Source organism: Diabrotica virgifera, chromosome 6, assembly GCF_917563875.1.
Source record: "Diabrotica virgifera virgifera chromosome 6, PGI_DIABVI_V3a".
NCBI classification, from domain to species: domain Eukaryota; kingdom Metazoa; phylum Arthropoda; class Insecta; order Coleoptera; family Chrysomelidae; genus Diabrotica; species Diabrotica virgifera.
Genome location: NC_065448.1, coordinates 36,279,559 through 36,295,254, shown reverse-complemented (window position 1 = coordinate 36,295,254; position 15,696 = coordinate 36,279,559). Strand labels below are relative to the sequence as shown.

Below are 15,696 nucleotides of genomic sequence, written 5' to 3'. Positions count from 1 at the left end.
TGTACATATTTATAATTTTTTTCATAAAATCAATAGTTTTTGGCGTACGAGCGCCGCAAAGTACAAACACCGGCAAAATTAGCCTTAAAAATGGGACACGTTTGAGGTCTCGAATTTCCTAAACCTGTTGTCCGATTTGAGTGATTCTTTTAGTATGTTATAGCCTTATTATTTAAGAATATCGGTGTAATATGATTGTTACTAGACAGGTAAATTGAATGTCATTTTATACCGGGTGTAAAAATCATATTGTGTTTTTTTCTTAAAGTTCGGAACACCCTGTGGAATATTCTAGCATATATGAAATATTGAAATTAAAACTCAGTTATAGCCTTAGGCTTTCTTAACATTTTCTTTTTTGATTCATTTACCTATGTTGGAAAATAAAAAAGTTATGTGCTTTAACCACCTTTAACAACTAGCCATGTTTTTCATCAATAAATCCTCATAGTTGGGGAGGAAAGTATGCTAAATTTGCAGTTACTCGAGTGTTATGGGGACCTATTGGATTGTGAAGAGTGGGTGCTAAAACCAAAAAAGGAAAGTTAAGTTTTCCATAAAGTGTGGGACTCCCCATATTTTAATTTAATTTTCCATTTCCACCAATCGTTTTTTTCGATTATAACGCCATCTATCCATAATTGGAAAAAATGTTGCGAATAAAAGTTGCTTATTTTTACGTCAAGTATCCAAATCTGCAATAAAAATTGGAAGCTCCTATTTAAGATTTTAAAATAACCCCCCACCCCACCTTCGTGAGGGGTCGTGTTTGGTGCCATTCGATAGATTTTTCAAAAATATTGATTGAACATCAGATCGTAAAACTGCAAAATACACGTATTCAATATTTTTCAAAAATCTATCGAATGGCACCAAACACGAGCTCCCACGGAGGTGGGCTGAGGGATTTAATTTAAAATCTTAAATAGGAGCCCCCGATTTTTATTGCAGATTTGGATTCTTTACGTAAAAATAAGCAACTTTAATTCGATACATTTTTTCGAATTATGGATAGATAGCGCTATAATCGGAATAACGATTATTTCAAATGGAAAATTAAATTAAAAATGAAAAGTCCCCCACTTTATGGAAAACCTAACTTGACATGTTTCTGGTTTTAGCACATACTCTTCACAATCCAATAGGTCCCCATAACGCTCGAGTAACTGCAAATTTAGCATACTTTCCTCCCCTACTGAAATGAGGATTTATTGATGAAAAACATGGATAGTTTTTCAACACACCAACTGGAAGTAGACTAAGCTGCGCGTTTTTTTATTGTGGTTTGCCCTGTAGAATCCACATATTTAATATTTATGATGCATTTATTAATTTAGAAATTTAGCGCAATCTCCTTCGTTGTGCTGTTCCTGACGGACCAGGTTGTTAACGCACATAACTTTTTTATTATCACACATAAGTAAATGAATCAAAAAGGAGACTGTTAAGAAAGCCTAAGTCTACAATCGAGTTTTAATTTTAATATTTTACATATGCTAGAATACTCCACAGGGTGTTAAAAACTTTAAAAGAAAAAACACAGTGTGATTGGTACACCCGGTATAAAACGATATTTACCTGTCTAGCAACAATATTATTACAACGATATTTTTAAATAATAAGGCTATAACATACTAAAAGAATCACTCATATCGGACCACTGGTTTAGGAAATTCGAGACCTCAAACATGTCCCATTTTTAAGATGTTCGGCTAATTTTGCCGGTGTGTGTATGTATATTTCAACAAGAATAAAAAACCGCTAAACGCCGTAAAAATGAGTAGCGCATACAATATTCCAGCTACAAAAGATCTGATATGAATATTACGTGGGGCGAAAATGTATTTTCATTTTGATTCAAAACAAAATTCTAGTTTTATTTTAAAAGATTTTTCCAATATTTGCCCAATTTGAAGTAAAACGCGCCACAAAAGAGTAACTTTGATACAGTTTGAATTTTGAAACTCTTTTGTGGCGCGTTTACTTCAAATTTAGCAAATATTATGAAAACATCTTTTAAAATAAAACTAGAATTTTGTTTTGCATCAAAATGAAAATACATTTTCGCGCCAAGGTAACATTCATGTCAGATCTTTTGTAGATGTAATATTTTATGCGCCACTCATTTTTACGGCGTTTAGCGGTTTTTATTCTTGTATCAGGAGTTTTTCAAAGTTATTTATAAATTAAATGTATAAAGTTGAATACAATGTTTCTCGATTACACGTTAAGCTTTATAAATGGTCGCCTTTGTCGCATTATCTCCCAAATGATCTAGTGTCCATCGAATGTACACTAGATTTTTTTTATGTTCGAAATACATTGAAAAAAATATTGGGATGACCGGTAAATGAACTTGGATTGCCCGTTGCCAGATCAAATTAGCGTCGTAACCACTATAACTACATAAACCATTTAGGGAATAATCCTTAATTGGATTATACTTTTGTAGCTTAATAACTTCTAAACGGCTTAACCGATTTTGTTCACTAAACATGAGTTTGAAACGTATTGACAAGTAGTATCTTATGCATCTAAGGTCAAGTATGATAACTGAAGCTATTACAGGAATTATTGAGCTTGAAAACCCGTTTTTTCCATAAGAAATAGATTTGATCATACTTATGAAGCCTATAACTTAAAAATTCGAATTTTCCCGGATATAAAGTATACACCGTTAGATTCGTCTAGAGTTCTTCTACAAACGCTCAGTTATGGGCGTAATTCGTAAGTTGAAATTTTGAGTAATTGTCGAAAAACCAAAATTTTCGAAGTTTAGTTTTTCAGTTTTTCGGCTATACTGAGCCGTATGTATGTCTAATCCTGACAACTTAGACACCATTTGAAAGCTTAACTCAACGCTATTGATTTGGTGTATTTACTGTTCTCCCGTCTCTTCTTGAACCGAAGATATATACCGCCAAAATATATGCCGTTTTGTACCTACCAAGTCCTATAGCTGGTTTATGGGTAGTCAAAACTCACAAACTACACCGGTTCTGAATCGGCCCTCACCCCCTCTTCAAACACAGAAAAAATAATTCAGATCGGTTTAACTTTTCCATACATACCTATACATACATACATACATACATACATACATACATACATATCCACAAACATTTTCCCTTTTTTAAATAAAAATTGACTCATATTTCTGAGCTCGGTAACTTTTGAACGGTATAACCGATTTTCAAAATTAGACATGCGTTGGAAAGGTAATGATCAGTACTATTAGAAGCCGCAAAGGTCGGAGTTAAATTTTCGAAGTTTTTGGGAGTTTTGGGGACGAGAACGAAAAACAGACCCTAAATAGGAAGGGCCGTAAAATCCACACCCTTGGACCAAAATGGATGGTTGATATATGAATGGGTGAGTCTTTTCCTGAAATTTAAGATGGAAGTTGGCCCAATTTTCAATTCAGTCAGATTTAGAAAATCGAAAATTTCGTGTATATATAGTGTCGCGTGTAGGGGGTGTAGGTATGCGCCACTGGCGAGAACTGCCGTTCTCTGGTAATAAAGGTTAAAAAAAACTCATTTCCACACCAACTGGAAGTAGACTAAGCTGCGCGATTTTTATTGTGGTTTGCCGTGTAGGATCCACATATGTATGATGCAATCTCCTTCCTTGTGCTGTTCCTGATGGACCAGGTGACTTCGTCCTAAGGCTACGGCTTCACGGGCGACAAATTTACGGTAGCAGTAGCCGTAAAACGAACTTAAGGTTCCGCGGAACGGAATAGGAATAGCCGAACTGAACCGACTACAGGACTTGTGTGCAGTCGGTTCTACGACTACGTAGAACAAGAAAGAACTACGTAGAATACAAAAAAGTTATTCAAACGTCATGATTTGTCGATGCCCATAAAAATCAGGTTACTACGATGTTATATCTTTCCTATACTGTTGTACGGAGTTGAGTCGTGGACTCTCACAGACGCCGCGCCACCTGCAAGAAAATTGAGGCTTTTGAAATGAGGCTTTATCGTCGAATCCTGGAGATATCTTATACCGACCACCTTAATAATCAGGGTGTTTTGCTGAGAGTGAGAATGTAAAAAGAAAAAGAGCTGTTAATCACAATAAAAACAGCCAAAATCGAATACCTCGGTCACATCATGAGGAACAGTGAAAGCTATGGACTGCTGCAACTAGGAAAAGACCGCAAGAAAAAGTAGAAGGAAAGCTAGGACCAAGTAGGCAAAAGATTTCCTGGCTGAAAAATCTACGTACGTGGTTCAACACAACAACCACAAATCTTTTTAGAGCAGCTGTGTACAAAGTACAGATTGCCATGATGGTCGCCAATATCCGAAATGGTTAGGTACTACAAGAAGAAGAATTCACTCTTTCTACTTGTTTTCCCTCGACATCTAGCCTTCCGCCTTCCTACTGTATGTTGCTTACAAATCATGAACTTGGTTTTCTTAACGTTTATTTGTAGTCCATATTTTATACTATGGATCTGCCCCACACGAAATTTACAGTCAACTAAGTAAAACAAACAATAATAGATGAAATCAACATCAAAAAAGCCCCTGGATTTGACCTAATCTCTGGCAAGATTCTAAAAGAAGTCTCGGATAAGTGCATAAAACTAATCACCTTTATATTTAATGCAATTCTGCGCCTAAACTACTTCCCTAGTTCATGGAAAGTGGCACAAATCCTAATGATCCTTAAACCAGGAAAAAGACCGGAAAATGCATCTTCATACCGGCCTATAAGCCTTTTGCCTATGATTAGCAAAGTCTTTGAAAAAATGTACGTAAAAAGGTTGAAAACGATAATAGACGAAAATAAAATAATTCCAGAACACCAATTCGGTTTCCGAGACAAATACGGAACCATAGAACAAGTGCATAGGCTAGTCAACCAAATACACAAGGATTTTAACTCCAAAAGATACTGTTCTGCTGCTTTCCTTGACATATCTCAGGCTTTTGACAAGGTATGGCACATAGGGCTACAAATAAAATTAAAGAAGCTCCTACCTTATCCTCACTTCCAGCTCTTAAAATCCTACATAGAAAATAGACACTTCCTTGTGAAGCACGGTACCGAGCACACTAAGATATATCCTATTCACTCAGGCATCCCACAAGGCAGCGTTCTCGGCCCAATTCTGTATCTTTTATACACAGCGGACATTCCAACATCTAGTACAACTACAGTTGCAACGTATGCAGATGACACTGCTATCCCGGCATCCCACACAGATCCAACAACAGCATCAAGGAATCTTCAATCAAACCTAAATAGGATTCAGCAATGGATGAAAGTATGGCGCATCAAATCTAATGGAACTAAATCATTACATGTAACATTCACGCTACGCAGAGAAACATGCCCCCCTGTATATATTGATAATTGTCTAATTCCTCAATCCGAGGACGCCAAATATCTTGGCATGCACTTGGACCGCCGCCTTACTTGGAAAAAACATATTTTTACAAAAGCTTGGACTTAAATCGAGAAATATGTATTGGCTCATTGGATGCAATTCCAAACTATCTCTGGATAACAAAATTTTACTCTACAAGTCCATCCTCAAGCCCATATGGACTTATGGGATTCAGCTATGGGGCACTGCTAGCGTCTCCAATACAAACATCAGAGATTTCAAAACAAGGTGCTGCGTTCCATAGTCAATGCGCCATACTATGTATCCAACGAGGTGATTCAACACGACATCCCCCTAGAATCCGTGAAAGAAGCCATACAACGTTTTAGTGTTAAATACTTTGAACGAGTGTTAGTGCATCCTAATGCGTTTGCCAGACAATTAAATGTGCGGGACGTCTTTGAAGTGCGTAGACTAAAACGGCAACTGCCGTCCGACTTAAACAACTGAATGTAATCAAAAGTGTATTCAGACTGATAAAATCTTAGTTTTAGAATTGTAAAGAGGTTACTCACTGGAGTAACTCTCTACATGTCTGTATTTTTTACCATAACAAATGCTTAATGCCCAATGGGCAGATTGTTGTACTCAATGGAGTTAATAAAAAAAAAATATTTTATACTGAGTTGATGTAATCTCTTTACTAATCGTTTCAGTGCTTTTAGACTGTCTGCAAAAATAGCGGTGTCGTCTGCGAAGCTTATGCTGTTCAAGATTTTTCCATTTATTGATATAACCAGGGCTGCTTTATCCATTAGGCAATATAGGCAGTTGCCTAGGGCGGCACATTATGAGAGGGCCGCAAAAATACTGTACAAAAAATATTTGTATAATATAAACATTAAAATCGAATAACATTTAAGTACATAGTACATCCATCAATCGAATATAAGTGGGCATTCATTTCTAGAAAATAAATTGCATTTTCTTAATACTATTCATTCAAAAAGAACAGAAGTCGTAAGATTTGGGTTATTCGTGGTTGAAAATTTGCGATTTTCATTGAAAAATGTCGCCGTTTCGGACGGTTTTTTGCGAATACCTTAAAAATTATGCATCTAACGAAAAAAACTATATAAAACATTTTTGTAGCTTATAAAAAATCAAAGAGATTCGTTCCTTCATAAGTCTTCTAGTTATAACATAAAAAGAGATATGGTAGGTGAAAAGAATTTTTTTTGTGCATGCTCAAATGGGTGTGTTCAACTTAATAACAGAGAAATGGTCGATTTTAAGGATATAATGCTATCAATATCTTTTGTAAGTACTGCCTGAAAAGACCTTTAAAACGACCGCACTGTTAAATTTCGATTACATTCAAACTAAGCGAGATATGGTGCAACAAAAAAGGATGACTAATTTATTTTAAGATAAAATGCGAAGTATGTATGTATATTTTAACTCCTCATTAACCAGATTTAAATGCATCGTTTTGCTTCTACAATACCTTTTACTATAGTGTTATTTCTATGTTCAACAAGTTGGACGGGTTTAAAATTTATGGTTTTTGAAAAAAATAAGATCAAATTATAGAGAGCATTTTTAATTTTTTTTTAAATCTTCCTTTTTCTCCATGTTATTCGAAAATGATAATGAGATACAGTAATGAAAGAAAAATAAAATTGTTGTCCAAAAGAAAACCAACATTTTTGTAAGGTATTTTTTTACGTATCTCTTGTCACTTTCGAATTACATGGAGAAAAGGAAGATTTTTAAGAAAATTTAAAAATACGCTCTATAATTTGATCTTATTCTTTTCAAAAACCATTCATTTTAAACCCGTTTAACTTTTTGAATATAGAAATAACACTATAGTAGAAGGTATTCTGGAGAAAAACGATGCATTTAAATTCTGCTGGATGAGGGGTTAAATATATTTCTCATTTTTCCTTAAAATACATTAGTCATAAGTTTTTTTGCACCATATCTCGCTTAGTTTGAATGTAACCGACATCACATTTAACAGTTCTCGTTTTAAAGGTCTTTTCAATCACTACAAAAGGTATTCGTAGCATTATATCCCTAAACTCGACAATTTCTCTGTTATTTTAAGTTGAATACACTGATTTGAGCCTGCACCAAAAAAAATCTTTTTTCAGCTACCATCTCTTTTTTACTAAAACTAGAAGATTTATGAAAAAATGAATCTCTCTGATTTTTCATAAACTACAAAAATGTGTTATATAGTTTTTTTCGTTAGGTGCACAATTTTTATGGTATTCCCAAAAAAACAGTCTCCGAAAAGTGTCATTTTTCAATGAAAATGGAAACTTTTTAACCACGAACAACTCAAAAAGTATTGAGTTTCAAAAAAATTTATAAAATTTATTGCTTAGAATTAGGTTCTCTGGCCACTTCCGGTGTTAGTTTGATAAAAAAATTTCCACCCCCGGGAACGGGTGGGAACCACCCCTAAGTTCACAGCGGCATAAGATATAGCGTAGACTTTGTTTCTTGAGCTATTCCCTACTTACAGTGAAAATATGAAGTAAATTGATGCAGTAGGATGGAATTCGGAGCAGAATACCCTCACTGACTGCACTAATAGATACCTACATCATTCATACATGAATGCATTCACTTAAAAGTTCATTTGGACACCACAATAAAATCACCAATCACCAATAATTGACATATCTAAATATTTAAAGAAGAGTGGATTGAAAAATATTTTCCCTAATTTTGATATTGCTTTGCGCATTTATTTGTGCCTCCCAGTTGCCAACCAACGTGTCCGCTGAAAGGTCATTTTCGAAAATGTCAAGAACTTAAAATAGTCATGAAAATAATTTCCGATCAAGTATGACGCAAGAACGTCTTAACAATTTGTCGATTTTGTCCATAGAAAGTGACGTAACAAAGGCGATAAGTTATGACGACATTATAGATAATTTTTCCAAAGAAAAATCAGGAAAGAAATCTGATGTGATCGAACTGGAATGACAATTTTTATGTATTCTGATTTAAATAAAAAAATCTGCTTGCAATTTTTTTTCGCAAAAATGGTACATGCTTGAAGGGCGGCTACTAGAGAATTGCCTAGGGCGTCAATTGGCCTAAACGCGGCCCTGGATATAACATGTTCTTCCTCTGATATTGCTTCCTTAAAAATAGCTTTGCTGTACAGATTTAACAACAATGGAGACAACACGCAACCTTATCTAACACCTCTTTTGATTTCTATAGTTTCTGTTTCGACATTTTTGATTCCAGTACAGATTGGCAATAACCTGTATTAGTCGAGGAAATGAAGCATTTTGGCTCGCAATTTTTTCGTTCAGCATGGATTTACTTGAAATTTTCACAGAAGGTAGGGAATAGTCCAAGGATCATTTTCTATATCACGCTGATGTACGCTAAAACCTTGGGGGTAGTTGCCACCCCATCTCGGGGGTGGGAATTTTTTAAAAAAAGTAATTTTAAGAAAAAAATATTTTTTACATTTTCTTCGTAAAATTAATATTTTTCGAGTTATTCGTGGTTGAAAGTAACAGTTTTTCGACGGAAAAATCGACTTTTTAGAGGGTTTTTTGAGAATAACTCGAAAAATATGCATTTAATCAAAAAAACTGTAGATATCAAAATTGTATCTTTTAGTAACACAAACGAAACTGTTTTTCTATAATATTTTTACGACCAATACAAACCGAGATACGGCATGTTAAAGGTTAGCTTTTTTCGTCAAATGCATTATTTGAAATAATCAAAGCCAAATAACGGGAAAAATTTGCATTTTTCCAGGAAAACTTACATGATGTTTTTTCAAGCATACAATAAGATCTTTCAAAAAAAAATAATAAAAAGTTTCTAGCATAAAAATTGAGCAACTAATGACAAAAAAAAGTCGGTACATATTTTTCTCTACGAAATAAACAGTGAAAACAACCCCCTAACTACCCTTGTAACTAAAAATTGGTCTTCGCCTTTCTGTAATTCCTTTTATAGTTATATTATCCATACACCCAAGAAGTTTGACCTATTTAAAAGGCCTAATTTTAGAAAAATTGGAGTTTAAAGATAAATTGATTTTTTGCAATTTTGCATTTTTTAACATTGTCTTCAAAATATCTCCGAAAATACTGGAGATACGAAAAAAATGATACACCAATAATTGTAGCTTTTTTAATAGCTTCAATTTCCTTATGCATATATTTTCATTACAGTGAACAGTTAGCGAGATATAGCTGTTTAAAACATCAATTTACGAGCAAACATCCCCTTATTCGAGCCCTTTAAATCCACCTCAATTAAAAATTAAGGGATCTTACGGAATTTAATTCACACACTCTTATTACTATTCAAAAATCCTACAAAACTATTATTGAAAAAACTTTTTATCGTCAAAAATGAAGGAGCTATATTTATAAAACTAATTTTTTTTCGAAAAATTCGAATAGTCCCCTTATACATAGAGCATTTTTAATGTACCTATATAATACCACATAGCCGGTTCGTATACTGGATGACTAAGAAACTATTTGTATGTGTATTTTTATATATTTGTAAATTCGTATTTTTGTGTAAATAAATGTTTTTGTAATTCTTTAATTCTACTTTTTTTCTGTATAGATCTATTAAATTGTCTACTTATAAAAATTGCAATGTTATTAAGGGTGGTTTTTAAGGGTTGAAATATTATATTATATCCTAAAGCATAAAACAATCATTATTTAACCAGTCAAAACCAAATTTTACCTATAATAAAGTTTACAATGTTTTTATATAATTTTTGTCAATAAGGGTAGTTTACACCCCTAAAAATAATCAACGCCCTTGAGCATGATATAGAATATGAAGTACAGGGTAAGATGATCCTAACCCCAAATTTTTATGTAAATCGGTGCAAGCCAAAATTATTATTTTAGGATAAGTAAACTTTTCATATTATAGCTCCAACAAGGGTGGTTTTAAGAGTTGAAATATTGTGATATTATATCTTAAAGCACAAAACAATCATTATGTAACTAATAAGAAGCAAATGTTGACAATAATAAAGTTTAAAATGTTATTTTATAATTTTTTACAATTAGGGGTGGTTTTCACCCTTAAAAAAAACCAAATGCGTACAACGGCTCAATATAGAAAATGAACTAGAGGGTGAAATGAGCCTAATCCCAAATTTTCGTACAAATCGATGCTGGACGAAAAAATTGCGAGGTTTTGCTATTTTTCCAGCTTCATTTCCTCGACTATATATCTCGACTGTCCATATTCTTTTCTTTTAAAAGTTATACGAGTTTCTGATGTCGTACTCTATCAAAAGAGTAAAATGTGTTCAAAATTTCAATATACAGGGTGTTGTTTCAAGGTCACAATTACTTTATTTTTTGTTAATCCGGACCTGGATTTTTCTTGTAACTAGTAATTGGGTCGTTCCAATGTCGTAAATAAGTTTTAATTATTTTTTAAATGAGTATTTCAATAACTTTAATAAATTTATAATTAAAAGTTAAAAATACCTGCTTTATAATATCAGAGTTCTTAAAAAATTCAATCTTCTTTTTAACGTGCCCTATCAAGTCCCCTTGACGTTGGCGAAACTGTCTCTGTCTCGAGCTATTCTAAATAGTTGTTCGGCTTTCTTTACTCTTGTCCACTCCCGGATATTCTTTAACCAAGAGGCTCGCTTTCTACCAATTCCTCTGCGTCCTTCGATTTTACCCATCAAAATAAGTTGAAGAATATTATACCGGTCTCCCCTTACTACGTGTCCAATAAAGTCATAAAATTGTCTGGCCGAAAAATTGAAGCAAACCATTAAATTTTTTTATTAAGTTTTTTGTGCTCTTTTCAAATATGCAAACAGATTTTCAAAATTTGAATATACAGGGTGTTGTTTTAAGGTCACAATTACTTTATAATTTTTTGTTAATGTGGTTAGTATGTCGGTAGTTTGCGTTTTAAATGAGACATATGTGTACCAAATATCAAAAAAATCTACAGGGTGGTTCTAAAGTTATGGCTTCGGAAAGAAATGGGCAAAATCGATAAAACACCCTGTAACTCGGATATAAAAGTCGGTAGGGCAGAAAATGTGATATATCTGGAACCGCCTCGGTGACCTCTACTCACCATTAAAGTATTTCCGTTTCCCAATGAAACACCCTGTATATCTAATTATGTAAATGTTATCGTTTGTCTGTCTTTCTGGTCGCTGATTGTTCTTCTCCTAGTTCTTTCCTACCTCTTATCTACTATTTTCGTGTATATGTATTTTAAAACCAGTGACAAACATATTGCTCTGTAATTTTCATAGTTGACGTGTTCTTTTTTGTGTATTGGCACTATAAGGTTAACATATTTTGCCAGTTTTTTCGGATTTGTTGCTTTTTCCATGCCTCTTTGTTCTCTTGGAATTGCTCTTCATTTGTTCTTAGTTTAAAGGCATCTATCTGCAATGTTTCTTTAAATATCTTTTTTTCTTTTATCTTAATATTTATTTTTGCTCTAACTATACGATGGTCACTATCCGTTGTTACTTGTTTATTGTTGTGACGTCTTTAAATATACTTTTGGTGTTTGACAAACATAACTTAAATTTTATTTCTATTTGACTTTTCAGAATATATACCAGAGGCCATACGAACAAACTGCGCTAAATGTTCGGATGCCCAAAAGAGGATAACTAAAAAGGCTTCTATCTACATTATGCAACATAGACCGCAGGATTGGGATAAAATAAGAAAGAAGTTCGATCCCCAAGGAAAATATCAAGACAGTTTCGCTGCATTTCTTAAGAGTGTAGCTTAAAATAATATTTAAGTGTTTTATCTTCTATTAGACTATCTTCTTTATGTGTTATTTATTTTAACAACTAAAAATAAAACCAAAAATCTATTTTTGTTTTTTTACGTAAAATCATTTCTTAGTATTATAGAAATACTGTTCTAAAACTTTGTTTGTTAAGAAATTCGGAATAGAAACGATATAGCTGCGTTATAACGGGACCTACCTGAGCTAAACCTTGTTTGTGTACAACACTGCACCCACACCTCACCTGGGCACATGCAACTCGACAGGTGCTTTCTAAAGTTGTAGTTACACTGTGGATACCAACCAGCTGGGATAAAAATGATTAGTAATAGTTAACATCTGCACTTGAACCGTTTTACCAGTATATTTATCAATATCAAACCATGTACCGATTCAAGTACATTTTTTTAATAATTGAAAAAAAGGAAGGATATGGTAAGAATAATAATATACCCTTATATTTTTATCATTTTATAGAACATTGTACACTAGACATATTTTATTTTAATAACTCCTAGAATTTATAAAACTCAAACAACTTTGAAGCTCATTAAATCTCAAAACCATCAAAACTGCACTTAAACCCTTTTACGTCTGGGCCCGTCACTTCCCACATAACAATTTCATGTTCTTAGTAGATTCATAGAACATACTTTTCAGAAAAAGTATATACTGATAATGTGCGTAATTACTGTAGAATTATTGAGACAATCTTTATTTAGCACTTTATTACAATTATATTTCAAAGCGACAATCCCTCTCTCCCACATCACTGGACAATCCATATCATTAACCTAACTTCTACTCCTATCTTGACATCCTGTCCTTCTCCCCAAAGAGGTTCTGTCGCAAGTACCGACTACGTTTCTGAAGGAAACGTATAAGTGGTTGCATACTGAGCTGACTCTACATTCTCCTCTTTTTAAATGAGGTAAGCCACAGAGCTCTCTATGAGAATTCCAGGACCCCAGCAAATATAGAATGAATACATAACTTAACAACTATAGTCGGACAAGTAAATTGGCTTTTTAATGTTCCTTTTAGGCCTCAATAACAGATCAGGTTCCTGTACAGGTAAGTGTTCACTTTGGACATCACTTTTATTTGGTGAAGCATCGACTCCACAACTCTGACTCCCATGTATAGTCTCTAAAGTATCAGAGGAATTATTTATATTCTCATTCTCCTTTTCTTTGTGGGAGAAGCCTGGAGTTGCTAAGTCGCTGCCGTCAACAAATTTCTTAGGAACTAACTGGTTACTGGTATCAGGAGTATAGTAAGGTGCCTGGACCAAATGCCATCTGTTACGTCTGAATTGACCACTATTAGTTTGAACAACATAAGAGCGTGGTTCTTCACAAATTTCAATTACCTTTCCATATTGCCTAATATCAATAATCCAGACAGAATCGCCCACATATAAAGGTTGCATATCCTTGGCTCGGTGTCTACTATTATAATTATCTGCTTGTTTTTCCTTATTTTCCCTTTCTCTTAATGACACTCCCCCCTTAACAACCGATTGTTCCAAATTTAATGACAACTGTGGTAGATTAGTTCTTAATTTTCTAGAGAAAAACAGCTCTGCTGGTGAAAGTCCACACCTTAAAGGTGTAGCCCTATAGGCTAAGAGCGCTAAAAATATATCTTCACTATTCTTTTTGATTAGTTCTTTAGCAGTCTTAACTGCCCGTTCAACTAATCCATTGCTCTGTGCAAAGTATGGGCTACTAGTTACATGAATAAAATTATAATTTGAAGCAAATTTCTTAAATAATGTTGAAAATTGTGGTCCATTGTCACTACGCACAATATTGGGAATACCATATCTAGAGAATAAACCTTTCAAGTGATTTATAATAACAATTTCACAAAATGATATATCATATCTGAATTGAAAATATGGCAAAACATGCACGGGAATTTTAGACTTTTCTGGCCATGAAGTCAACGTATATTGTTTTATTATTTGTTAAACAGGGTCATTGCTTTGTTCCTCGATTATTTGCTTTATAAACCGATCTTTTATGGGTAAATTACAGATTTAACATACCCCTCGACTTCAATACCTGTCAACTCATCATTACTAGGTACAGAATTTTTTATGGGACTTCGACTTAGTGCGTCTGACACAACCAACTGTTTTCCTGGGATGTAAACTACTTTATAATTGTAACGCATTAATCTCATCCGAAACCGCTGCAACCTAGGAGATAATTCATCCACATTTTTCGTCTGTAAAATTTGAACAAGGGGTTTTGAGTCTGTTTCAAAAATCAAATCTTTGACCCCTGTTATATAATCAGCAAACTTTTCAGCTGCCCACGTAATTGCCACGGCTTCTTTTTCTATCTGCGCGTATCGACCCTCTACTTGACTTAATAATCGAGATGAAAATGCCACTATTTCGCGAGATTTATCTAGATTTTCTTGCATCAGACAAGTTCCTATACCAAAACAACTAGAGTCTGAATTTACAACAATAGTTTTGTTCGCATCAAAATATGATAAATTTGGGGAACTTTCTAAACATTTTTTTAGAGTATTTAGAGCTTGAATTTGAGCAGGTCCCCATAAGAATACTGTGTCCTTTTTTAGAAGAGATGTTAAAGGTTCTAAAATTTCAGATTTGTTTTTAATATATTTACCAGCAAAATTAATCATACCTAATAATCTTAAAAGTTCTGTTTTATTTTCTGGTTCTGGGAATTCTCTAATTGCTCTGACCCGTTCAGGATCTATTTTAACCCCAGAAGTAGTGATGATATGCCCCAAGTACTTGACTGACTTAGCAGCAATGACACATTTGTTTTTATTAAGGGTTATACCTTCACTGTGTAATTTTATTAGAACTTGGTTTAAAATTTCGTCATGTTCTTTGACTGAATTAGCATGGATTAAAATATCATCCATATAAAAGACTACCCCTTTCATACCTGAAAGAATCTTAGAAAACCTAAGTGCAAAATATTCTGGAGAACATGAAATTCCAAAGGGAAGACGTGTAAAAAAGTATCGACCAAATGGTGTGATGAATGTTGTTAGCAATTGGCTTTCTGGTTTCAGTTTAATTTGGAAGTAACCACTAGTTGTGTCGAGCTTAGAAAATATTATTGAATTTTTCAGTTGAGCCAAAGTATGCTCTATTTTTGGAAGTGGGAAATAAGCTCTTAATACACTTTGGTTAAGTTTTGTGTAATCTCCGCACAACCTAACAGAGTCACCCTTTGGTACACAAACAATAGGACTTACCCACCTGGTATGTTCTTCAATTGGTTTTATTATACTCAACTGAAGTAGACGGTCTAACTCAACTTTTAACTTGGGCATGAGTGGTAATGGAACTACTCGTGGTACTGACTGAGCAAATGGCTGAACATTAGATTTTAGCTCAAGTTTCATTTCTGTTTTAAATTCCCCAATATCATCAAATATTCCTTGAAATGACTCAGCTATCGTTTCTAATGAGTACTTGCTAGCACTGTAGGTCTCTGATTCTGCCCCAAATGCATTTATATTTTTAGATACTAAGTTATT

General features: G+C 33.8%; 1 protein-coding gene across 1 annotated transcript in view; it reads left to right on the top strand.

The window, feature by feature from the left end:
* The window catches only part of LOC114335173 (uncharacterized), a 62,342-nt gene extending 50,099 nt beyond the window's left edge, over nucleotides 1–12,243 (top strand). Inside the window, exon 4 of the mRNA XM_028285356.2 lies at nucleotides 11,969–12,243. Coding sequence (XP_028141157.2) covers nucleotides 11,969–12,156 — 188 coding nt within the window. The 3' untranslated portion in view covers nucleotides 12,157–12,243. The remainder of the gene's footprint in view (nucleotides 1–11,968) is intronic.
* Nucleotides 12,244–15,696: the final 3,453 nt, after the last annotated feature.